The sequence below is a fragment of the Camelus dromedarius genome, chromosome 2 (genome assembly GCF_036321535.1).
Source record: "Camelus dromedarius isolate mCamDro1 chromosome 2, mCamDro1.pat, whole genome shotgun sequence".
NCBI lineage: Eukaryota > Metazoa > Chordata > Mammalia > Artiodactyla > Camelidae > Camelus > Camelus dromedarius.
In genome coordinates, this window is record NC_087437.1 from 64,880,510 (window position 1) to 64,904,985 (window position 24,476).

At 43.0% G+C, this 24,476-nt stretch overlaps 1 protein-coding gene across 5 annotated transcripts in view; it reads right to left on the reverse strand.

Annotated features, from left to right (window-relative positions):
* Positions 1-24,476, reverse strand: part of CD86 (CD86 molecule) — a 55,482-nt gene that overhangs the window by 11,614 nt on the left and 19,392 nt on the right. For all 5 annotated transcript variants that reach the window (XM_010981545.3, XM_064494723.1, XM_064494709.1 and 2 more), the window contains exons 2-4: positions 12,828-12,877; positions 2,392-2,727; positions 519-824 (exon numbers count right to left, since the gene is read on the reverse strand). In XM_010981545.3, coding sequence (XP_010979847.1) covers positions 519-824; positions 2,392-2,727; positions 12,828-12,877 — 692 coding nt within the window. The remainder of the gene's footprint in view (positions 1-518; positions 825-2,391; positions 2,728-12,827; positions 12,878-24,476) is intronic.

A 24,476-nucleotide genomic window follows, 5' to 3' on the forward strand; every position in this document is an offset into this window, starting at 1 on the left:
TCCAATTCAGTCTTTTAAAAATCCAATTTACCACGTGTGTACATCACAGGATTAGAAGGTCCTTGAGGGCAGAGAGCATGTCTTATACCTTTTGGTTTTCTCCACTGCAACCAACAATGTCTAGAATGGTTCCGTACTCATAACAAGTGCTGTATTTCTGTATGCATGCATGGTGTGCATGCATGCGTGTGTATGTGTTTTAATGAATGGAAGACTTCTAGCCTGGAGGAATCCTGCATTTTCTGACCTAAGGTTCAGAATCTTCTATCCAAAGGTAGCCTAAAAAACTGGATTAGCGTCAGGGCCAAGAACATGCTTCCTCAAGTGCAGCATAAGTTCATAGCCTTCTGGACCTTGTAGCACTCAGATGAAACAGGAGCCCTCTGTCTGGATCTTTCCTGACAGTCTCATAAAATGGCCCAGTTGGAGGTTTCCTGGCAAGCAGAGGACATTGGATGATCTACCTTAACCATCTGTGTATACACCAGATAAAAGAAAGTCTGGGGAAGCAGGCTTACCTATATTGTAAGGTAGGGAGAAAAGTGTCTTCGTTGGCTCAAGCTGCAGGACACAGAAGATGCTCACATTTGTTTCAGGAGGGATGGAGAAAGACATGCTGATAGAAACACTGTACAGTTCTGTGATGTTATTTTGAGATTTCTTCATAACAGCATCATACTCGGTGGTTGAATTCTTAGTTTTTAGCAAAGTATACATCTTTTGAGGTTCTGGATAGCCTTGTGTAGATGAGCAGTTCAAATTTATGATGTTAGAATTTTCTGTTTGATTAGAAATTAGACTTATTTCTGGTTGACTGAAGTTAGCTGAAAGCAGAATAGAGATACCAAAAAAGAAAAAAATTCAGTCTAAATTTAGATGTATTTAGAAGGGAACAGCAAATAATGAGGTGCCAGATCTGATCTGGGAACTCACTGGAGGAACACCTGGAAGCCTCAGGGTCTAAACTGCAGGCCTCAGGCCACCTCACATTTATTTTTCAAAAATGGAGTTTGAGGCCGTGCTTACTTCCTGCTTGCCCAAATCAGTGAGGTGCTCTCTGCGCAACAGAGGGGCTGGCCTCGTCTGCCAGCTGAACCCCTTACTCTTCTGTAGTCACTAGGTACTCTGCAAGTTCTACATACCAATTTAAAATTTAGTATACCACTTCTAACGCTTCAGTGGTTTGTATGCCGTCTCGACAAGTTTTGCTCTGTCAACACATTACTTAAGCACTCTGCTTGTACGTGATGTGGCCTGTACAAGGTGGATTGCCATGGTGCTACTTACTTTAGACCTCATTAGCAATAATTAATCTGGATCTAGTAATTCCACATCTGGGTGTCTGCCCTAGAGAAATGAAAACTTAAGTTTACACAAAAACTTGAACGTGAATGTTTACAGCAGCTCTGTTCATAACAGCCCCAAACTGGAAACAACTCATTATCTTTCCGTGGATTGAGTGGATAAACAAAAATGCTACTCAATAATAAGAAGGAAGAGACTTTTGATACATGCAACACCTTGGATGACTCTCAAAGGCATTATATTGAATAAAAGAAGCTGGTCTTAAAAGGTTACAAATTGTATGAGTTCATTTATGTGACATTCACATGAAGACAAGACTACAGGATGCAAAACAGGGGTTATGGGTATGGAAAGGGTATGACTATAAGGGTATAGCATGGGGAAATTTTTTTTAGTTTGCTGAAATGATTTGTAGTCTGTTTCTACTGCTGGTTACGTAAATCTATACGTAAGTTCAAATTAACAGAACTGTATACCAAAATTAAAATAATTAATTTTACTGTATTGTAATTAAAAAAAATCTATAGTGACAAGTTTTTCAAGGCCTAGGAAAACAGAGGAGCTGGTTTGTCAGCTTTCAGATTGTGTGCCTTGGGTTAATTCCCTTCTGTCTACTGGGCTCATGGTTGGCAACCAACAAGTCATAAGCAGTCTTCAGGAGGCTGAAGGGAAAACCCAAATCAGTCAGCTGACTCTGGTGCTAGGAGCTCCAGGCAAAGATTTAGTAGATGAGAAATCTTGGACCAAAGGAGAAAATGAATGAAAAGAGAATGAGACCTATATGGCTCATATAAACTTCATAATGGCCAATTTACCCATGGTTTTCACTTAGCCACACTGCCTTGGTTTAGTTAGCTCTAGTTGGTCCCCAAAGTAGATTCTTACAGATCCCTTAGAACTATAAAAAAATACAAAGGACTTTTAGTTCCCTACTCCCAAGCCTTGCATTCCTTTCAAATGAACTGTCCCCAAAAAGGCTGTTCGCTGCCTCTCTCTCTGGGTGGCCCCTACCCCCAAAATGTTTGTCTGCTTGTTGCAGTCTCATCTGAGAAGGTGGGGGATCTGAACACGCCATTGACTACATACCAAGCACTGACAGGTCAGAACTCATATGGTAGATGGGAACCAGTCCTGTGGGCCCTTTATGATGGATGAAGCATTGATACGAGCCCTTGTCCTTGATCTGAACGTTGTGGAGTCGCAGGGTCCAATTGTCCAGGTCAAAGCTTGTGCGGCCCATGTACCTGGGATCAACGTTGTGAGGCTTCTCTTGGCCTCTGTAGAGCTCATAGAGAACCAGCTTATCCTGGTCCTGCCAAAATATCACCAGCTCGTCCAGGCTCAGGTTTTGAGAGTTTGTAAAGTGGCATGGCAGGTCTCCAGTCTCGTTGAAATATGCCTGACTTTTCAAGGAAGCAGCACCTATAAAAGGAAAGATGGGAATTGGGGAAGGAGAAACAAGAGGCAAGGGGAAAAAGCCCAGAAACTGCATTCCTCTCTATACCCAGATTCTGTCTTGTCAGTAATGATATTGAAGAACTAGGTGTTAAACCCTGGAACTGTGGGTACACTGGAGTCTGGAGAAGGAGACTTTTGTCCTCGCTTCGCTGCTAGCTAACTGGGTAGCCTTGTGCAAACTGCAACTCCTCTGAGGCTCGGTTTCCTTATCTGTTGAATGAAGGGGTGGACAAAATGTTCTAAGATTCTTTCCAGTATTACATTCTATGAATCTAAATCCCAGAACACGGAAAACCAGCAGCGTTAGACAATTCATTCACCCATCCATTACCTTCCTATAACCTGAACGTTGGTTCTCTTCACTGTAGCTGTTACAGGCTCCTACATCATGGCCAAAAGCTCTCCCTTCCCCTCCCATCCCCTGACTCCTTGGCCTGCTATGGGGAAAAGATTTCTGATAATGTGATAACAAGCTTGATAGCCCCCCCCCCTTTCATTATGCCTCAGTGGTTGGGCATCACAGGAATAGTATCTTTGAAATTTGGATAGTTCCCTTTATAGAACATCCCTCATGACTGCTGCTCCCGTGGCCAGCTCTCCCAAGGATATAAGACAGTTTGGAAATGACACAAATTGTCAACCAAGGCCTCTATTCTGTGACCTCTCTAAGCTCTTTTCAGGGATCAGAAAGAGAACTGGGCAAATATGATGGTTGTTTTGGGACTGTGGTGGTCAAGGAACATTTAAGGTACATGAATGAAATGCTGGAAATGAATCATAAATGGGAAGGTGAGGATGTACTTTTGGAGTACCGGGGAAACCCCAAGTACCACAAACTTGCTCTCCCCAGAATGCACTGTGCTTGGAAATTTTTGCAGCCCCTAGAGAATGTACTAAGAGAGTTCGGAGAAAGGCTTTCATCCCTGATGGGGTATTGGGGTTTGTGAAAGGGATTTGGGTCACCTAACTCCTAAAATGTGATTGATTATAATTTTTGTAGGATCTATTCTGGGTCACAGAATTGCTTACTACTTGGCCAAGAAATTAAGTAGTGGTGGGTAAGAAGTGCAGGGTTATGGGGGGAAAATGCTGTTTCTTAGTTAATATGAAGTGAGATATCACCTTGGGGAGGGAGTTAGGGTGGGTCCTAAATAAAGCTTTATCATCCCAGACTTCAATAAAGGAATGTTAACATTAAGGAGGAGAGGAGAGATAGGTTGGTGAGGAAGATGAGAGGAGTTTCCTTCGAGGTGCTCTTTGAGGGGCAGTAGGAGAAATTAAATTGATCTGATCAATGGTTTCTCTTCTGAGAGGGAGTAGAAGAGAAATAATAGTGGTATGCACTTGGCAAACTTGAGCTGTGTGCAGAGTAGCCCAGTGAGAACGCATAATCAAGGGGGCTGGTGGTGGTCTTGAACTCTGCGGGAAGGAGACTCCAGGCATCAGTGAGAGTGGCACACGTTTGAATTACTGCCCATTGCATTACACTCCCTAGAACCCTGTGAAGCCCTTGAAAGTATGAAATGCAGCCTCTGTACAAGATGCATTCCCATATAGGAGGGAGGCAGGAGAAGCTACCTGGGTACCTGGAACAGTGAAAGGGGGACCTATAGAAGATTTACTGTGTTCGGTGACTATCTTACCAGGCACTCCTGGGGTGCTGCTACACCTTTGCTAAACTCTGAATGATAATGTAAGGGTGCTGCCTACTGTAAAAGCTTCTAGCAGCTATTTCTGGGGGAACATGCTGTTTTTAATCACTAATGTGCCGTATGATCTAGGGCAGATGACCTAATGGAGAAACCAAACACTTAGTTGAAAATTCTGCCAGTTAACGGTCAACATTACATTATTACTCAGCAGTCAGTTGTGCCTCTGGCCTGGAAGCCACTTTGCCTCTGGCTTCTGTCTTCCTGATTTAAGGTTGCTTCTCCACAGAGCCTCACAGTGCCTCCTCTCCTTCCCACTCACAGCTGGGTCCAGCTTCTCTGATCCAGAATTCCTCTCCCAAAGATTGTAAGGGACTTTTCTTCCACCCATCTAACTGCCCCCTTCTTCACCTACCAACCGAAAGTGTGGTCTGTGTTCTAAAGGCACTGGCATCACCTAGGGGCTGGCCAGAAATGCAGAATCTCTGGCCCCACCCCAGACCTTCTGAGTCAGAATCTGCATTTTAATAAGACCTTCAGTTTGAGGATTTCTGCCTCTGTCTCCAGAGTGGAACAGAGATGACGGAACAGGAAAATTTTGTTTCCATCTATCCCTCCCCAAACCCTCTCTCTTCACCCTGGGGTGGAAATCACTCTGAAGTCCATTCTGAGTGGAATTGAAAGTATTTCACAACTTACCATCCATAGTTCGTTACCAACCACTGCCTTCCATGACATCACTCAGAGCTATGCATGCTAATCACTTCTCTGACAATATGGGGAAGATTTAGCTCAAAGTCTGTTTTCCCTGAGTGTCTTCAGTCCTGCCCTGGTATGACCCCTGACCTTAGGCCACCAAGCTGCTAGACTCACTGGGTTCCATTGGGTGGGTAAGCATTGAGAGTCTCTCCCTTTCCCAGCACGTGGGCGATACAAATAGTCTGGCTCTAGTTACAACTGGTTGCTAAGCTGGTGTCAGGAGCTAGGCACTCAAGAATCCATCTAGATACCTCCCTAATCAGCCAGGGGCGTTTACTTCAATGGATACTTGAGGACTTCATCAGCAAGATACTATTTGGATGTCTTACAAAAACTGTAGTCTTCTAACCTTGTGAGGTCTTGACCCCACCTGGGACTTCAGTCTTCCCCAAGCACCACCCCGAATGCCTGTCATATATTCTAAAGTCATCTCTTCCTCATATTATGATGCTTATCTGTACTCATGAATTTTCCTTCTTTTACTAAACTTTCTCCAAAGCCTTACTAGGCCCTCTGGAAGCCTCATTCCATTGTAGTAAACTTTTCTGTGTCTTCAACCTCTTCACTGTTTCCTCCAAGTTGTTGTGCTTTCATTGAAATCTAGTCCCACCCAAAGCGCACCACATGCCCTCAGCCAGCTCTCCTTCTACCGTACTTCACGGGGGCCTTGAGCAACACTCTTCCCTTTTGAGGTGTTCTCTTCTCTCACTGCTGTCAGGTACGCACCATTTGTTGCTACTTCCCTGCTCGCTGAAGACTGAGGGATTAGATGCGAGGTCTTTCTTTCCAGTCAATTATTGCTGTCAATTTGGGTGACTTTGGCACAGATGAGCTTGCTACCAACCCTGCCTCAGAGTTCTTTGCTCTTTCCCACTTCGGAGATCTTCATCACAGGCTATTTCAGCAGCCTCTTTCCCATGACATAACCCTAAACCTTATCACCAAGAACAGCTCTGCCCCCAGATCTTAAACCTCAGCGTACCTAATTCTGTCCACAAGGTATCTTCTGCCAAGATTTGCTTTTGATTATTCTACCTACATCTGGTCTTCAACTTCATCAAGATGTCAGCTCCACCAAGTTTAGACCCTATAATTTGATACTTTCCAAAAGTACTCTCCGCCATGATGGAAATGTTCTATATCTGTGCTGACCAATATGGTAGTCACCAGCTGCATTGAACACTTAATAGGTAGCTAGTGTGACGGAGACACTGAATTTTGCATTTTATTTAATTTTAAATAATTTAAGCTTAAATAGCCACACATGGCTGGCAACTATCATATTGAATAACACAATGACAGTACATTTTTTCAATCTTTCTCTTTTGAGCAACTTCAGTAAATTTGCCCCTTTATGCAAGTTTTCATCCCCCCAAAATCTACTTTTTATCTACATATCTGTTCTTACAACAGAGTGAGCACTCCTGGAGGAAATTATTCAATTATTTGGACTGGTGACATTTCAGGTGTGTAGTCTCCAGTTCCAGTTAACTTGGCCTCTGGGCACTCACCCTGCTTACCACCCTCCGCCTTCATCACAGCAGTACTTGAGGAGTACCTTCTGCTGCTGCTTTTAATTTCTCTTTCCCTTATAGTCAGACTCTCTGAAAGAGTAAGCAGCAATCACTGTTTGCACCCTCAGCTTCTGTCCCCACCTCTCTTCTGAAACTTCCCCTCATTGCCAAATACAGAACTTTTTTCAGACCTCATCTTATTTGACCATGCTGTTGAATGTTACACTGTTGGCCGCCTTTCTTCTTGAAACTCTATTCTTTCCCAATCTCTGACATCCTGGTCAGTTTTCTCTGATCACTCCTTAAATGGTAACTGGGGCAGGGTTGGCTCTATAGGACTTTACATGGCTGAGATGATATTTCTGTTAAGCCTAGCTTTGCTTTGATTTCATGCTCACCATGGATCCCATTATGGATATAAATATAATATATATACAGTTATGTACATTTATATATTATAGATATATAACATCTATATATGTTTTATAAAATACATAACATGTGTTACATAAAATATGATCTGTTAAAATATATGAAGCATCATATAATGTAAAATGTAAATGTAAAATTTAAAATGTAAAACACATCATCACATGTCAAAAACTCAGCTCCTGGGAAGTCCAGGCCATCAGACTACACCAGACTACGCTGCCCACTGCCCTTCATTGCTATTTTTATCCCTCTTCCTCCCAGGCACTCTCCTTATTTACTGAAGACCTGAGAACCTGGCTTGCTACTGCCATCTTCTCCATCACTGCCCCTGCCTAGGTGATTTCAGCCTCATGCACGTGGTGCCCAGCCCCTCACTTTCTTGTCCTCTTTTCCTCCAGTATCCGATCATTCATTCCACCCTAGCCATCTCCTCCCTGGACCAGACCCGTGACCCTGTTGTTACCACTGCACCTCCTAAAAACTCTCAATATCAAGCATCTCACCTTGTGACCACCATCTCTTGCCTTGTTATTTCATTCTTTCTCCTACCACCACTCCATCAAGTCTCCTACCTCACTGGGATATATTATGAATTGAAACATTTCTCACTGTATCTGAAGATACTACCCTTGGCCAGCTCTCTATTACTTCTTGACTGGATAATTGCAATTGCCTCCTAACTGATCTTCCTGCTTCCATCTTTGCCCCCAAGTTCAATTCCTCAAGCCCAAATGATCCTTAAAAAAATGTATCTCAGATAAGCTTCCTGTTCAAAAGTCTCCAATGACTTCCCGCCACTCTGAAAATTATATCCAAATCCTTTCCCAACACTGAGAACTATACCATGGGAAAATCCTTCCCATGACCTGCAAGGTCATATGTAATCTGGTCCCTGGTATCTTTCAGAGCTCTTCGCTTCACTTACTCTGCCCCAGCCATACTGGCTTCCTTGTCATTCCTCCAAAAGGCCATGTTCAGTCTATCTCAAGGCCTCTCCACATCAGTTTTAGTGCACAACCAAGAAGGCATTGCATTCTCTGCAGGGAGTTGCAGTCAAGGACTCAGCCCCCCCGGGCAGTCATGCACTTTCACATATTTACATCTGTAGCAAGCACCTTCATTCCTTGGTTTCTTTATTTGGGACCATGGGCAGAGATCTTCAGGCACCTCTGTTGAGACCTCCTTATGGTAGGAAGGAAGGAGAACCTTGGAGACACTTTTCCTCATGCAGACTTACTTCTCCCCAGCTGACTCCTAGTCCTTCCCCCTCATCCTTCCCTTGCACCTCTCCTCAGGGTCCATGAAAGTGCTGGAGCCTTTTGTCTGGGGCTCCCTCAACAATGAGAGGACCCTCATGTCTGTCCTGATCTATCTGATCCTTGACTGGCGTGCTGCACAGAGAGAGAGAGAGAAATAAAAATGTGGGAAAACACGGAGTCGTGAAGAGTTGGTCTGAGAAACTCTAGTAGTTTCTAGAAGAAGAGAATGGGAGTAATGGTAGATAAACAATATTTAAAGAGACAAAAATTCTGAATACTCAAAATTCATAAAGACATGAGTCCTCAGATCAAAAGTGCATTCTAAGTACCAAGTAAGGGAAAAGAAAAGAAATCTGCACCTAGAAATAGTGTGGTGAAGCTCCTGAGCAAAAAGCATAAAATATTTTTTCAAACTTACAAAGAGGAAGAATTGAATTGACTCTCTTCATTCTTTAAAAAATGAAGAAAGAATACCTATAAAACAATGACAATTAGAATGAAAGCTCCTTAGTAATTATAAACCAAAGAAGACAACGGGGCACTAACTTCTGAATGAACAGAACACACACACACACAAATAAAGCAAACTACAGCATTTCAGCTCAGTGGACTGATACAATTTCAAAACCCATGCAAAGGAAAAGCATTTAGAAACTTGAGAAAGTGTTTGAAACAATGTTGAATAAAACCCATTCAGGGATTTAGTTTTGATCACAACTACATACAGCTTCTTTTACTCTCTTGTCTGTTACACTGTAGTAAGTACCAGAAAAGTGATTTTTAAATAGTGTCTTTAATAGAGACATCTGTAGGAAAAAGGAATGAAAGAGAGAATGAAAGTGAAACCAAGACTGGGTAAATACTCAGTTTTTTCATAATTTTGAGGTCCTGGAACTTGGTCCTGTGGCCCACAATGGCTATAAAGGAAGGGCTACACGTGTTTTTGTTTCCATAGATTCAGTGGTACTGAGGGGGCCAAAATCCTGAGTTGCATATTCCGGAAATGGTATTAAGATCTTTCACAAAGGAAAAACAAGCCAGTGTCTCAAACTCTTTCTCCTTCCCAAAGCAGTCTGTCAGTCTGTCTGCCATTGGATCCTCTCTGTTCTTTACAAATCTCACTCTTGCTCCCAATCAACCCTATACTAAGCCTATTCAGTGACCATCTTCCACTAAATTAACTTGTCTGACAGCCCGTTCTCTCTGGAACCTATTAAATACTCTTAAAATGATTAACTATTTCGGGGGTAAGTTACTCCCTACTGGGGAGCATACATGTATTTCAAAGGCACTTTAAACAGTAGCTTAACACAAAGGTGTGACTTGAATAGGAGGACTATTATGTTCCATGACAATTCTTTGGGAATTTGGGAATTAGGTCTGAACTATCTGTTCACCTCTGTGATTTTTAGTGACCACTATCAACAGCAACAGGAAGTGGGAGTGAAAGTAACCATATAAACATAATCCTCATGCAAACACCCACATGGGAACCTGCAAAAATCTGGGGGGCAGAGGGCAGAACAGTGGACCTTTACACAAGTTGTGAAGTGAGGGTCTGAGACAATTTTATGTAAATCCTAAAGTGAAGGAAGACCCCCAACTATACTCTAGGTACTTTAACTGAACCAGAGGTATTTTTCAAGAGAAATGAGAGGTCCTAGGATCCAGAGAATCTCCAGACAATAAGAGAACAACCATCAAAAGTTAAACTAGGAAGACACTCCTGATGTGTAAGCTACTGATTTTCCAAATAACACTCTGGCTCCAGCTTTAAATGTAATCAGAGGTGATGGATAGCAGCAAAAAGAGCTGGACAGTTAGAGGCGCTTCGACAATCCTTCAGCTTTATTAATACAAAGCATAAGTTATAATCTAATTCTGCAAGTCCATGGCTGCCCTCTCGCCCTTCTAGGTTTTAAACTCTCATCCAATTTTTGTCTCATGGGCAGGGGTGGCAACTACAATGTCTAATTTCCATGACTAGGGGAGGACATAAAAGATACAAGGGAAAAAGGAGAAACAGAATTATTTCACTGTGCTGTTTTATCTCTGCTATCAAATGAATTATTCAGCTCTGCATTTTTGCTGTGGACTATCTGGTCCAATTACATCTCCTTTCTCTCTTTGGATGCCTGCCTATAGGTAGGTCACTGCTCACCGGTAAGCAGAGATGTGCCCTGAGGAGAAAGATAAAATTCAAATGGATTCGTTTTCATTCTTTAAAAAAGAATGGCATCTGTTATGTTACTGTTGTTATTTTTAATGGTGTGTGAAGTATTGGCAATGTTATTTTCTAATCAAGTGTCACCATTTTCCTAACCCACTTTAAATCTGTACTTGTCAAAATATAACCACAATTCTCCCACCACGAAAAAGCTTAAATGGTTTCCTTGGTGGGGGGAGTTATTTTTTAAGTTTCAATATTGATAACTCTCTTTTCAGAAGTTAAGAGGTGTCCAGGTAGTTTCAAACACAAGACAAAGGCAAAAGTGACACCTGGACTCATTTTTGATGAGGTTTCTCAGCTTTCTTTTCACTTTCTGTATGCAGAGTCAGAAAGTTTGAGAGGGGTAAATGGAACCTCAGTTCAGACTTTTCCCACACTTTGTTTCCAGGCCATTTTTCTTTCTTCTCTCCCGAGTTTTAAGAGTTGGACTGGTCACTGTGATGAGAGGGGCCAGGGCCCAAGCTTTAGGCACAGCTGAAGTACCAGCCGCAAGGAAGGCGGAGGATGTGCCAGTGAGGAACTTGTGACCTTGGCTGAAGCACAAGCCACTTCATCCATCAGAGCTGTTTGAATTCCCAAAGAACAAATCCTATTACTAAGGACAGTTCAATAGTAGGAGTTGGGAGAAGCAGCATAACGTCAGGTGAACATTGCTGAATCCATACTGCTGGGCTGAATCCAGCTTTGCCACCTATTGGCAGTGTCGTCTCAAGCAAATTACTTAACCTCTCGGGCTTTAGTTTGCACATATTTAAAATGGGGAATCACAACAAGACTTAGAGCAGAGAGTTACGATGCCATTTAAATGAGTATTTATAAGATGCTTAGAACAGGACCTGGCACAAAGAAAGTGCTACATCTATGTATCTGTCAAATAAATAAAATACGAAGTGGAATGGGAAGGGGTTCCTGCTGGACAGTGTTCTCCAGAGCTTTGTCTCATCCCCTTTCTCTGTGCTCTTGCTCCCACATACCTTCTACCTCCCCAGGAGCTAAGGTATCAGGCCCTGGGAGATGGAAGCTGCTGTCATGACCTCAGTGACCAGTTAGCACATCTACAGCACAGATTCAACAAGCTCCAAGGTGCTAAGCAGAGAAAGCAGACATCACAAAAGGCCTGCCCCAGTCAGCATCGACCTGAGGGAGCATCTTTCCCTAGTACCCCAACTCCTTGTCACCCACAACAGGGATGAGGACACTGACCAAGGGCCTGGTGTGTGCCATTGGGAGGAGGGGAGCTCATGGCCAGGCCAATTAGTCAGGAGCAGCCTGAGCACTGCTGGAGCAAATAGCACACTCGGCGCACCCTCCCCATCTGCCCCACACCAGGACTGGATGCCTTCCCTCTGAGTGCTGAGGGTGTGGAAAATAAGCAGCAGGAAGGGGATGGGCCAGGAGAAACTAAAGGCACCCAGTCACAGGATGAGTGGCAGGAACCTCGGCCAATCCCGGTTTACAGGGGGAGAAACTGAAACTCAGAGAGAAGCGGCAAACAGGGAAGATCTGACACTACTGAAATTTCTTTTGGCGGGGAAGGCTCTTCAAGAAAAAGAATACAGAACACAGAACAAAATGGCCATAACCACTACAAGGCCACTCAACAGGGGAAGAATATGATGGAGAGAAAAGTCGCAGTGGAAAGAGACATTGGTCTTAACTTATGTGGTTAAAATATCTTACTAATGAAAATTTTACTAAGGATTAAGACACATGATCACACTGTTCGGGCCCCTCTTGGGGTCTTGGAGGGGCTTGGAAAGGGCTGTGCGAGAGAGGAGCCCCAGAGCTCAGCCCCTTAGCTTCATGGTGAGTCAGCTGACACCATCAGCTGAAGGGCACTGAAGCAGGCAGGAATAGGGCTGGGTTTCTTGATCCTCCCGGGAAGCAGTGGCAACTGATCGCTGGGCGTGGGCTGGTGGAGAGGGCAGTGGGGGCGCGGGGAGAAGGTAGGGAACAAGGAAACCAGTGGTCCCTAATGGAAAGAGACTTAGAAATCTGTCAGCAATTTCCTAAAAGCCTGAGAACGTTAGAGATGGGAACAGAGCACATCAGAGTAGGGGCCTCCCCCACCCTCCCTGCTCCCCAGGCACTCCTGGACAGACCAGAACACTGAATAGAAAGTGAGTAAAATGCACCAAGTCTCAAGGCTGGGCTTGCAGGTCAAGCTCATAGGGAGACAGTGGGAGGATTCTAGGATTTTACAGAGTCAAAGGGTGCTTACCAGAGAGCAGGAAGGCCATCACCACGAAGATGTTTCTCAGTCCCATGGTGCTAGAGTTAAAAAAGAAAAGATAAAATTTCATTAGAAAATGAAACAGAAAACTAAAATATGACAAGCGGAGTTTGAAATTCACTTAGGTCCGTGGGTGTGGCAGAGACCACACTGTGTGTTCATCAAAGCCATTTTCTTTTCCTTCTAGCCCCACAGACATGCCCTATGTCCCCATCCCTCTACCCCCAAGTTAGGTTGGCCATGTGACTGGGTTTTGGCCAATGAACTGTGGGCGGAGAAGACGGGTGTTACTTCCAGATACTGCACTAAAGCCTCCTCTCTCTTGCCTCCTTCCCCTGCCTGCTTGGATGCAGAAGATCCAGAGGAGGGGTCCCAGGGCCTCAGAGATGGCAAAGTCTCACTATGAAAGAAGCTGTTTTGGTAAACAAATGAATAAAACAGCTTTCAACACCTCACAGTGACCTATACTGGACTGTGACATGAGCAAAAACTAAACTTTTATTGTGTTAAGCTGATGAAATTTGGGGGGTTCTTTACTGCAGTAGCTGGCATTATTGTGACCGATACATGGGTACAGTGGGTCAAATGTTTAGGAGTCAACTTTTCTTTGGCTTCCTTGTGGTTTTCATACTTTAATGTATGAATCATACGAATCATCTGGGAGAGCATGTTAAAGCAGTTTTCTGGCCCTTGTCCACAGAGATTCTGACTTAGTAGGCTGCGGGAGACACATGTCCAACAACCTCACCAGTGGTAGCGATGCTGCGGCTCTCAGGACCCCACTTTGAGAACCACTGCACTGGAGCACTCACTTAACCTGTGTGATAGAGCCAAGGAAAATGACAGGCATTGTTCTAAAACCTCCATCCTCTCTTCTTTCTTTCCTGCCCTCGGTCTTTTTGTATTCACCCACCTACCCCAGCTTAGACCAAAAAGGCAGTAGAGCGGGAAGCACAGAATAGGAAAGATGACCAACATGACAAACAGGGAAAGCAAACCAAATGCAGGAATATAAAGTGGAGCCAAGTACAAGGCCAGTGCTAAACGCTTACTATGGAAAGCTGCCCACCTTGTGTGGTGTGGAGCACAAGTTTGGCTGGTAGCTTTTTAACAGTCAAAGTGAAAAGGAAAACCTAATTGGTGAATTAATTTATAGGCCTGTCCATAAGATAAAAACAAAACAATGCTCAGGGGAAGATGCACAATTCTTCCTGATCCAATAGCAAAATTTCTTCCTTGGAGGTGATTTGACTAGAAGCCATCCCTGATGCCTTGGGGCTGTGCTAACAGGCTTCCTCTCTGTTCCCAGAGCACCCAGTACAGAGCTTTAGGCTAAAAGTGTCCATTATGTTTCTTCCCTCCTAGACTATAACCCCTCTTTTATAATTAAAAAATTTTGCATAGAACATACCTGCACATGGTACTAAATTTAACATGTAAAGGTGATAGTGGAAAGCAAGTCTATCCCTCCCAACCCTGTTCCCTCGGAGTCTGATTTTCCCCGTAGAAACAACTGGAGTGACTACTATTACCTATTAGCAGTTTCTTGCCTCTACTTGCAGTTATTTTAGGCAAAACAAAATGAAAACATAGACTCATAGTCTTCTTTCATTTTGTTTTAAGACACAAATGTTAGCATACTGTAGCACAGTTTTGCACGCTTAACCACTCCTTTGGAGACTTTTCTGTACCAGCACGTACTGAGTATCCTCATTCTAACAGTTGCATATTACTCTTGTATCTTCTATTGGATGACAATAATTTATTTTACCAGCCCTTATCAATGGACATTTAGGTTTTTCCAATTTTCTGCTGCAATGAAGAACCTCGATCATATGCCAAATCACACAGTGAGCTATCTTCCTAGAAGCATAATGGCTTGACCAAAGTGTCAAAGGGTAATTGCAATTTTAATCTTCACAGATACTGAAAAACTGTTCTCCCCTAAAATTATGTTTATGCTCCCACCAACAAAACATGAGTGTGCTTATTTTCATGTAGCTTTTCCCAACATAGTATGTTCTCTGATTTGTGATCTTTACAAATGGGGAAGGCTAAAATGACATCTCATTGTGACTTTTAAAGATTATTTTTGTCATGAAGTACACATAACAAAATTTACCATCTTACTCATTTTTTAAGTGTACAGTGGTATTAAATACATTCACATTGTTGTGTAACCGTCACCACCACCCATCTCCAAAACTCCTTTCATCTTGCAAAATTGAAATTCTGTACTCATTAGACAGTTACTTAACATGATCCTCCGCCCCATCCCACCACATCCTGGGAAACCATCAGTCCACCTTCTGTCTCCATGAATTTGACTACTCTAGGTATCTCATATAAGTGGAATTGTGAAGTATTTGTCTTTTTGTGTCTGGCTTATTTCACTTAGCATAATGTATTCAAGGTTCAACCATGTTGTAGCATATGTCAGAATTCCCTTCCTTTTTAAGGCTGGATAATACTCCTTATATGTACATACTACATTTTGTTTATCCATTCAACTGTTGATAAACATTTGCGTTGCTTCCACCTCTTGGCTGTTGATCATGGGTGTGCAAATATCTCTTTGAGACCTTGCTTTCATTTCTTTTGAGTATGTACTCGAAAGTGGAATTACTGGATCATATGGTATTCTATTTTTAATTTTTTGGGAAACTGCCATATTGTTTCTCATAGCAGCTGCACCATTTTACATTCCCATTAACTGTGCACAAGAGTTCCAATTCTCCACATCCTTGCCAACTCTTGTTATCTTCTCTATTTTTTTCTTTAGCACTCATCCTAATGGGTGTGAGGTGGTTCTCATTGTAATTTAAAAATGAATTTATTTTATTTTGAGTATGAGCATCTTTTCAAATGTATAAGAGAGAATATTTCCTGTTAATTTGGACTTTTTCTTATTGATGTGTAGGAGTGCTTTTATATTTAAAAAATTAGTGCTAATTAGTAACTAATTAGAAAATTAGTACTTGGTGACAAAGAGTTGAAAATACATTCAGTTGCTGAAGCACACAGTAGGTGTTCATTTATGAACCTCACGCTCTCTCCCAATTGCTCCCTCCCTTCCTTCCAGGGATTTTGGTAGGTTTCAGAGCTTAGGCGTTATCTGTTAGGCCAAATCTGACACCACACAATGGCAGAATCTGGAAAAAGAGTGTCTATTTGATTCCTGTGCACTTCCTTATACTATATCACCACCAGCATCCTATTTATCATAGAGTCTGAGGACTGGGAACCCTTTGAGTCTGAACTTGCACCTAAAATAGAAATTGCCCTTGTTTGCAAGCCAAACATCAATATACTTGAACTAATCAAAGATTTTTTTCCCCTGGGGTAATGTGTCAAAAGGGACACAAAGTCAAAATTATATTTTGCTCTAAATTTCATGAATCACCTTCAATTCAAGTAATTACATGAAATCAGTATGGCCCTGGGAAATCTTGGACAAGTGGTCCCTGTCACTCATGCAGCGAGGAGGAGCACAGTGTGTGAGAAGGAAGTCAGCATTGTTTCTGACTTCTCTGTTTAGAAACTCTCTCTTCCCCAACTGAGAAGCTGCCTCTCCTTCACTTCCTGTCACTAATACTGGTGGTGTTCTCTGGAACACAGTAAACCTAACACATTTCTGTCAAAGCTCTTCAAGGATTCGGGGACAGCCATCGTGTTCCTCCTCAAAATCCTGCCCAGCAGTGACATTCCTACTAAATTTCACTAACATTAATCTGGAGATGGCACACCATCCTGACCAGTACTTTAGACACAGTTTATCAGAGAATCCTGTTAAAATATAGTGCTAAAACACTTGAGATTGACACGGGCCTCTTTCATAGGGTATAAATGCCTTATGTGAAAAACTTCTCTCACCTCTAGCCGTGGAATGTGCAGGCTGAATTAGGAAGCCAGTTTTCTTTGGTGTTGTTGGCTTTGAAACAGAGCAGAAATGTCACTGCTCCCGGAGCAATGAACTCGTAACCACAACTACGAGTCACTGCTTTCTCCAGAGGGCCTGAGAAGTAGATACTCTTGCTTTCGGAGGGAGAGACTAAAAAGGGGATTGGGAGAGGAAAGAACCTAAGAATTTACATGGGGGAAAATTCTCTGAGAGGAGATTGCTGTCAGCTATGAGCAGAACAAGGTCTGCAGGTGGGTGAACTGGTCAATTTAGCTGGAGGTTCATTTCAGGAACCAAAGAAAAGCACCCATCAGACACTACTTTCCCTTACTTTGCATGCCTGGCCCATCACAGAACGTGAGTGAGAGTCAGCTGAATGACTAATTATAGTAGTATGCCTCACAACAAGGTGGGATTATTTCTCCCCAGTTACAGATGAAGAAATGGAGTTTCAGAGAGGTTAAGGAATATTCCTAGCTGCCTGGCTCATAAATGATGGAGTTGAGATTTAAACCCATACAGCCTCCCTGCGTTCTTTTCCAATTTTTTTTTTTTTAGGTAACATTGGTTTATAACATTATAAAAGTTTCATGTGTACAACATTATATTTCCACTTCTGTACACACTTCAGCTTGCTCACCACCAAAAATTTCCATCCGTCACTCACTGTGTTCTTTTTAACACTGGTGGAGTTCCTTTAAAAGTTCCAGCTGGTTTCAGATGTGCTGTAGGAGCAAGTGAAAAGGATTCCAGTTCTACCCACTCTCAAGGTAACAGGGGCAGCATATCCCCAGGGCCAGGTGTGACGGTGGCTCCTGGAATCAGAGTGCAACACACTGGGGCACAGGTGGGATGGGGGATAGGAAGGAGCCGTAGGTGCCCCTTTGTAGCAGGGAAACTTCTGCCCCGAGCTGCTTGAATGCCCATTATGTTCCAGGCAGAGACTGCTCCTCTGCCCTGGACAGGTAATCAGTTTCCCCGCATGGCCTGACCTCCAGACACTTGTTACTGTTTTTCAGCTGAGCCTCGCCTACAAAAACTCTGGGAACCACAAGTATTTGAGTGAAAAAGGGAGGGGATCCTTTTTGTGTTTCAGGTCTGAAGGAGGATGTAGGATCTAGTTCAGGCAAAACGCACTATGAAGAAGACGTGGTGTGCTGGTGGCCAGTCATGGGGTGGGGCAGGAGAGTACAGATTTGATGACACAGGAAGTGAGAGAAGGATTCCAAGGCAGAAGTTGGGGAGTGACAAAAAAAAGTTCCCTATTTCACGACTTCGTCTAGAACATTAGTGGTGATCAGGGAACCAGGAAAAATGCTGATGTCTAAGGAAGATTGTTCACTGAGACGGTCTCATGCAAATATTTAGTGAATTTACTCAGTGTCAGGCTTGTTTTAGAGGTTGTGGGGGAGTACAAAAATGTGCAGGCCTTGGTCCTGGACCTAGGACTAAAAAGAAAGACAGAGTGTCCACAAATATCTGCCTTTCAAGCTCCAGGACCAGTGTGGAAGTTGGCATCACTTATCGCCTCCCTTCACATATGGGAGTCCCTGCTCCAAGCAAAGCAGGAGACGCCACCACCTCGTGGAGGGAGGACTCGGTTGGCCTCAGTTCAGCGGTCAAGGTCTGGCCCTTTGCCTTCTGCCAGCTCGTACTGTGACTGGACAAGCCAGGCTTGTTGGACAGGCACCGTCAGCTGAGTGAGAGGAGAGTAAAGACTGGGAGAAGCACGAGCCGCCCGGGGCCTTGGCTGGCCTCTGGGGTGATGCGCTGTATGAGTTACTTCTCAAGGCACCAGAACCTGAAGCTCTCCCTTTGGAGAAGCCGTGATTACCTCTAGGGTCCTGGGAGAATAGGGCAGGTTTATTTCCTTCTTTACAAAGGTTCTGAACTGCAAAATAAGAAGTTTGCTGGGAATTGGACATATCTGAATTTTAATTTCTGACAGGGTGTCTCACGATGTGCTTGAGAGCCATGGAGAAATGTGGGCTAGCTATTCATGCAGTTACTTCACTGAAAAGCTGTGCCCGAATGTCGTTCATTCATTTAACAAATCCGTATTGAGCCAGGCCTTGTGCTAAGGGCTGGGAATACAACGGTGAGCAAAACCAGAAAGTGCCCCTCTTCATGTGGTTGCTTACACTTTAGTAGAGGAGCAAGATAACGATCATAAAATAAATGTAAAATTACGATGGCAAGTGCTACAGAGGAGAGGTTCGTGGTATTCTGAGGGCCTATAATAGGTCTAACCTAAACTGAGATTTGGAGAATGATGTGGTAGATTAAAGATGGACACATTTTCTTTGCTATTCCTCCTATGAAGAGGTAGCATCTAGCCTCCTCTACCTGAATCTGGGCTGGCCTTAGAGACTTGTTTGACCAATAGAATACGCTAGAAGAGATGTTTGGGGCTTCTGAGGCTAGATCATAAGAAGACTTGCAGCTTCCGTGTTTCTTGGAATACCATCTCTGGGGCTCTGAGCCACCATGAAAGATTCCCTACTACCCAGAGACCACCATGCTGGAGAGGCCATGTGTAGATGTTTGGGTCAACAGTCCCAGCTGAGCCCAGCCTTCCAGCCCTCTTTGCAGAAGCACCAGACATGTGAATAAAATCTTGAATCCTCTAAATCAGAGGTCAGCAAACTGCAGCCTGCAGACCAAATCTGGCCACCATCTATTTTTACAAATAAAGTTTTATTGGCCTACATCATATCCATTTACTTAAGTATTGTCTGTGACTGCTTGTGCACTACAATGGTAGAGTTGAGTAGTTGTGATGGAGACCATATGGCTTGCAAAGCTGAAAATATTTCCTCTCTGGCCTTTTACAGAGAAAAAAAAAATACTAACCCTTGCTCCAGATCAGCACTGTTCAATAAAAATATAATGCAAGCCACATATATAATTTGAAAATTTCTGGTAGCCACATTAAAACATTTAAAAAGAAATAGATAAAATTAATTTTAATAATATTTTAAATTTAATCCAATATATCTAAAATATAATTTCAACATGTAATCAACATAAAAATTATTAATGGATATTTTACATTCTTTTTTCTATGCTAAATCTTCAAAATCTTGTGGGTATTTTATACTTACAACACATCTCAATTAAGATGAACTGCATTTCAAGTGATCAGTAGCAGCATGTGGCTAGTGGCTGCTGAATTGGACAGTGTAGCTCTAGACAAGCTCACTTATCAGCTCAATACCCCCAAGTGACCTCAGTTGATGCCATGAGGAACAGAAAAATCACTCAGAAGCCTGCCCAAATTTCTGATTCACACGTTGTGAGAGAGAGTAAAATATTCATTGTTTTAAGCTCTGTAGTCAGGAGCAGTTTGTGATGCACCAATAGGTAAACAGAACAGATTGAATAGATGCTAAGTAGCTGAAGGACTGGAGAGGAGAGGGTGACCTGGAAGGATACTAGGCAAAAGGAAGAGCATATGCAAAAGCACTGAGGGTGCATGAGAGAAGGTTGACGTGGCTAAAATGAATAGACAGGTGGGAGGCTAGGCTGGAGAGGTCAGCAGGTCCCAGAACATGCTTATCTTACGGTTCAGTTAAGGATTTTGGTCTTTCTTATGAGAGCAATGTGAACAGCAGAGGAGTGACATAATCAGGTTTGCATTTTGGAAAGATTACTCTGGCTACTGTGTAGCAAATGGATAGTAGGGAAGCCAGAATAGAGACCAGAAGAGTAATCAGTTGGCTACTGTAGTCATTTAAGTGAAAGAAGATGGACTTTTGGTCGAGGGTTGTGGTAGCAAAAGTAGACAGAAGTGGATAGGTTCAAGCAACATTTAGGATTATAATCAAGAGGATACGGTGATGGATTAAAAATAGGGGATGAGGACAAGGTATTAATTGATAGATATATTCATTCATTCATTCATTCCACAAGTGAATGTCAAGAATCACTCTTGTTTAATAGACTAATACCCCCGTGGATGCTGTGGGGCTCTGCTTTTCACTTGTTCATTTTCACATATTTAGTAAAACTATGAATGAAGGCACAGAAATCATACTTCTGCTTTCAAATGTGCAGATGTGCATAAAAATGTGCACAAGAATAAGCCAGATAGCTACTGGTCAGGTGGTGAGCTGAACTAATATTTACAAAGCCTGCAAAGAGTCTGATACTAGCATGCTGAATCTCAGGATAGACATAAAGATCTGTACTTAAGTGAAGTAGAATAAGTAGACAAGAGAGAAATAGCTTATCCACAGTCATTGTAAAAATCACATAAACATGAGCGTGGCACGGCTAATCAGAAGTTAATTCAGTCTTACTGTAGAATGTGGTCTCTGTGCTAATCAGACCACATCACTTGTGGTATCACGTTCAGTGAGGTGGTTATACTTGAATGACACTGACAAGTTAGAATTTATTAAGGGATTCACTAGGGAATAATGAAAGTATGTTAAAAGAGGAACAGTTAAAAGGCCTGAGGGTAATGAACTTGAAGAAGAGAAGCCTGCAAGTACCTGATGGCTGTCTGCGAATATTTAAGGGCCCTCCCGTGCGAAGACACACGCACTGTTGTTAAAGGGCTAGTAGTTTCAATAATTGGAAAGTATAGGGAGCCAGACCTCAGCTTCAGATAATGAAGAACTTTGAACAGAATGCTACAACCAGGGACTGGACTTTGTTGTGAGCTAATGAGCTCCTCATCACCAGAATTGCTCAAACAAAAGTGGGGTAATAATGCAGAGGAGACATTTTAAGAGAGATTAATGAATTGGGTGGAGTGGTTGAACTCCACAACTTTTCAGTTTACTCTCAGGCTTCTTATTACATTCCCAGGAAAGAGGAAAAATAAGGGAGAAAACCTGGACACACCACCTTCCCCTGCCCTCCCTCCTCAGAGTCTGTTCCTCTGATTTTTAGCATGATATATGGTATGGTGCATTTAGAGGATCCCAGGGTCTGTGGAGGGTCTGCTGAGCTGACAAGTGGTCCAGGGCTTGAGAAGAGATGGAGAAGAGCAAGCAATTGTTTAGTTGAAGGGTGGGGTGAAGGTGCTGGTATCTGAACTAGGACATAAAATAGTCAGATTTGGTCTCAGAACAGTCCCCTGGTGACAGGAACAAAGTAAGCAACGCATGCTAGGGCTTGCAGGAGAGAGTCGAGTTCTCTTAGAGCACATGCGGCTTTTACCCAGTGCTCCACCTAAGCCCAGTCATTCCGATACTCCCCCTCCAGAGAGTTGTCAGCCCAGGCCACTGCCTAACAGACTCTTTCTCAGAGAATGTCTGTTCCTTTCAGTTTAGCAATTGTTGATCAGCAACAATCCAGGGCTTGATATGGTGGCCACCTGCCTTTGTCCTTGAAAGGCTTTTACAAGCTTCCAACAATTCTTCCCATGACAGCGCTTCAAACAGACCCAAAGAGATACAATCCTCAAGAGATACAATCTCAAAAAACTACTGCCTCCTGATGAACCACTTTTAAATGTTTGATTGAGTTTAACTGGATAAATATGTCAGCCGTATTCTTGATACACACATTTGTGTACATGCATGTTCAAAAACAGAGGCATAGAACCCTGTGTTCAGTGTTTCTTACTGGTATAACAGTCTCTGGCAACTTTCTAAGCCACAATCAAATATAATAATCTGTAATGATACATGAACATGGGGGAATGACCATGGCCTTTTATAGGACAGTAAGAAAAGCTGACTCTGGGCAAATAATGGGAAATGAGTTTCTGTAAGTAGAGGAGGATAGCTTAACAAGGCCTAGGCAGTCAGAAAAGGAGTTTCTATTTGATTTAATAGAAAATTGGGAGTTTGAGATTAATAGTGTGGGAGCAGAAGGACTATGAAATGAAAGTTTAAAGAAAATAAGCCTGCCAATGGCGTGAAGAAGGAGGTGAGGGCTGATATCAGGGTGATCAAGAAAGCCAGTATTAAAGGCGCAGACCTAAGATGAAGAGGCTGAACCAGCATGGGGGCAGTGGGCATGACATGAAACAGATGGGCATGAGTGATGCCTTGATGGAAACGTGAACACTTCCTGGGTCTGGTGGACACAGAAGATGACTGACTATGGATACATGTCACCTGTCCTGTTTCCTTGAGCTCCCCCGCCAGCCACATCGCCTTCTAGCTTAGGCTGGATCGTATGTCTGTCTTGGTTTCCAATCTCTTCTTGGAGCAAATCCCTTGGGGCCCCCATCTGTGAAGAATTTTCTGACCTAACACTGCCTTCCTCTCATTTGGTGTCCTTTTCCTCACTCATTTGGGAGCTTTGTTTCCACACAGATACGAGGGGAGCAGCATCAAAGATGCATAGGTACAAAGAAGAAATGTCAATGCAGATTCACAAGGAACAGGGGGATGCTTTCATTCACTCCCCAATATTGTAGATAACTAATGTATTAAAAATTAAGAGTCCATTCCCCTCACTGGCCTGGCAGAAGGGGCATAACATGGTCATAGCAATTAGCTTTGCTGGTCTCCCAACAGCAAGTGTGTGTACAAGATTTTACGCCCAGTTTTCCTAGACATATCTAGAATCAGATCTTTCTGAGTCAAGGACCACTGCTTTTTCAAATTACCAATGGTTATAGAAACCATTTTTCCCCTTTTGCCAAAAAGTTCCTATGGGTAAGCATCATGCAAAGTTTTACAAGTTCCTCTCTCTGAATCTGTGTACGTCCAGTCAAGGGCTCTGCCTGCCATGAGAAAGACCCATAGAACTTACTAAAAGGCAGCCATGCCAATCCTGTCCCTCTAAGGGAGCCCCTTCCTGTTCTCTCAGAACCAGAATAATGGTCAAAGAGAGAAAACCAGTGTTTCAAGAGCACAACTTGAGGGACATCCCCTTCTCCACATTCCATGTACTAGTCCTACCCTGGTGCTTGGAATTCCCAAATTACTCATTCCTTTGGTAAAGGCATTTTTGAAAGCCCCTGCTAAAATGCAAATGCTAGCTGTAAAGGAGAAATGTCTTTTGTTTTAGCTATGAAGAGTTAAGTTCAAGTTAATTTATCTAAATAGGAAATGGAACTCGGAAAGAAATCATATTCACAAAAGGAGGGAGAAGAACAGGGAATGGGACTTTTCCTTCCTTGATGGGGGATGGAAAGTGCTGAAGACACACTTCTCTTCTACACATATTCAAAATGGTGTCTCTCTCCCAAACGTCAGCCTAAGCATACTCTGATGTGCAGTTCAGAAAGTGTCTATGTTGGATTAGAGACGAGGATAAGGGTCTAATAAAGGGTTATGTGCTCAACCTAGGGCCATACCTTTCCTGACCTCCAAATACCCTTATCAGCCTGACCATGAAAGGTGAAGTGTCCACACTTACCTGGACTCTGCTCGGCTACCCAGGAACCTCTCCACTGCTCTCCTCACTTGTTTTGGACATGTTTGCCCTGTTCTGTGTTTCACAGCTTCAATCTCCTGACCCTGAGACCCCTAAACTCAACTCCCACCTCTATCTGATTTTTGAAACATGGTCTTTGAAGCTTGATTTCTCCTAAAGAATCTAGCTTGGCTCACCTTTTCACCTTTCATGTTCTTTCCCCTCCCACCTAGCTGCCACTCTGTGAAATCCAGTCCTTATCTCCACCACGAGGGGACATCTGCTACCCAGGGATATTAGAGTAACTACAGTATCAAACTCAAAGACATAGTGTTTGAACAGTGAGCACAGTCACAAAGAACCAGTTTCTTCTCTCCAAAGCACTGTTGCTGTACAGTCATTTTTGTGTGAAT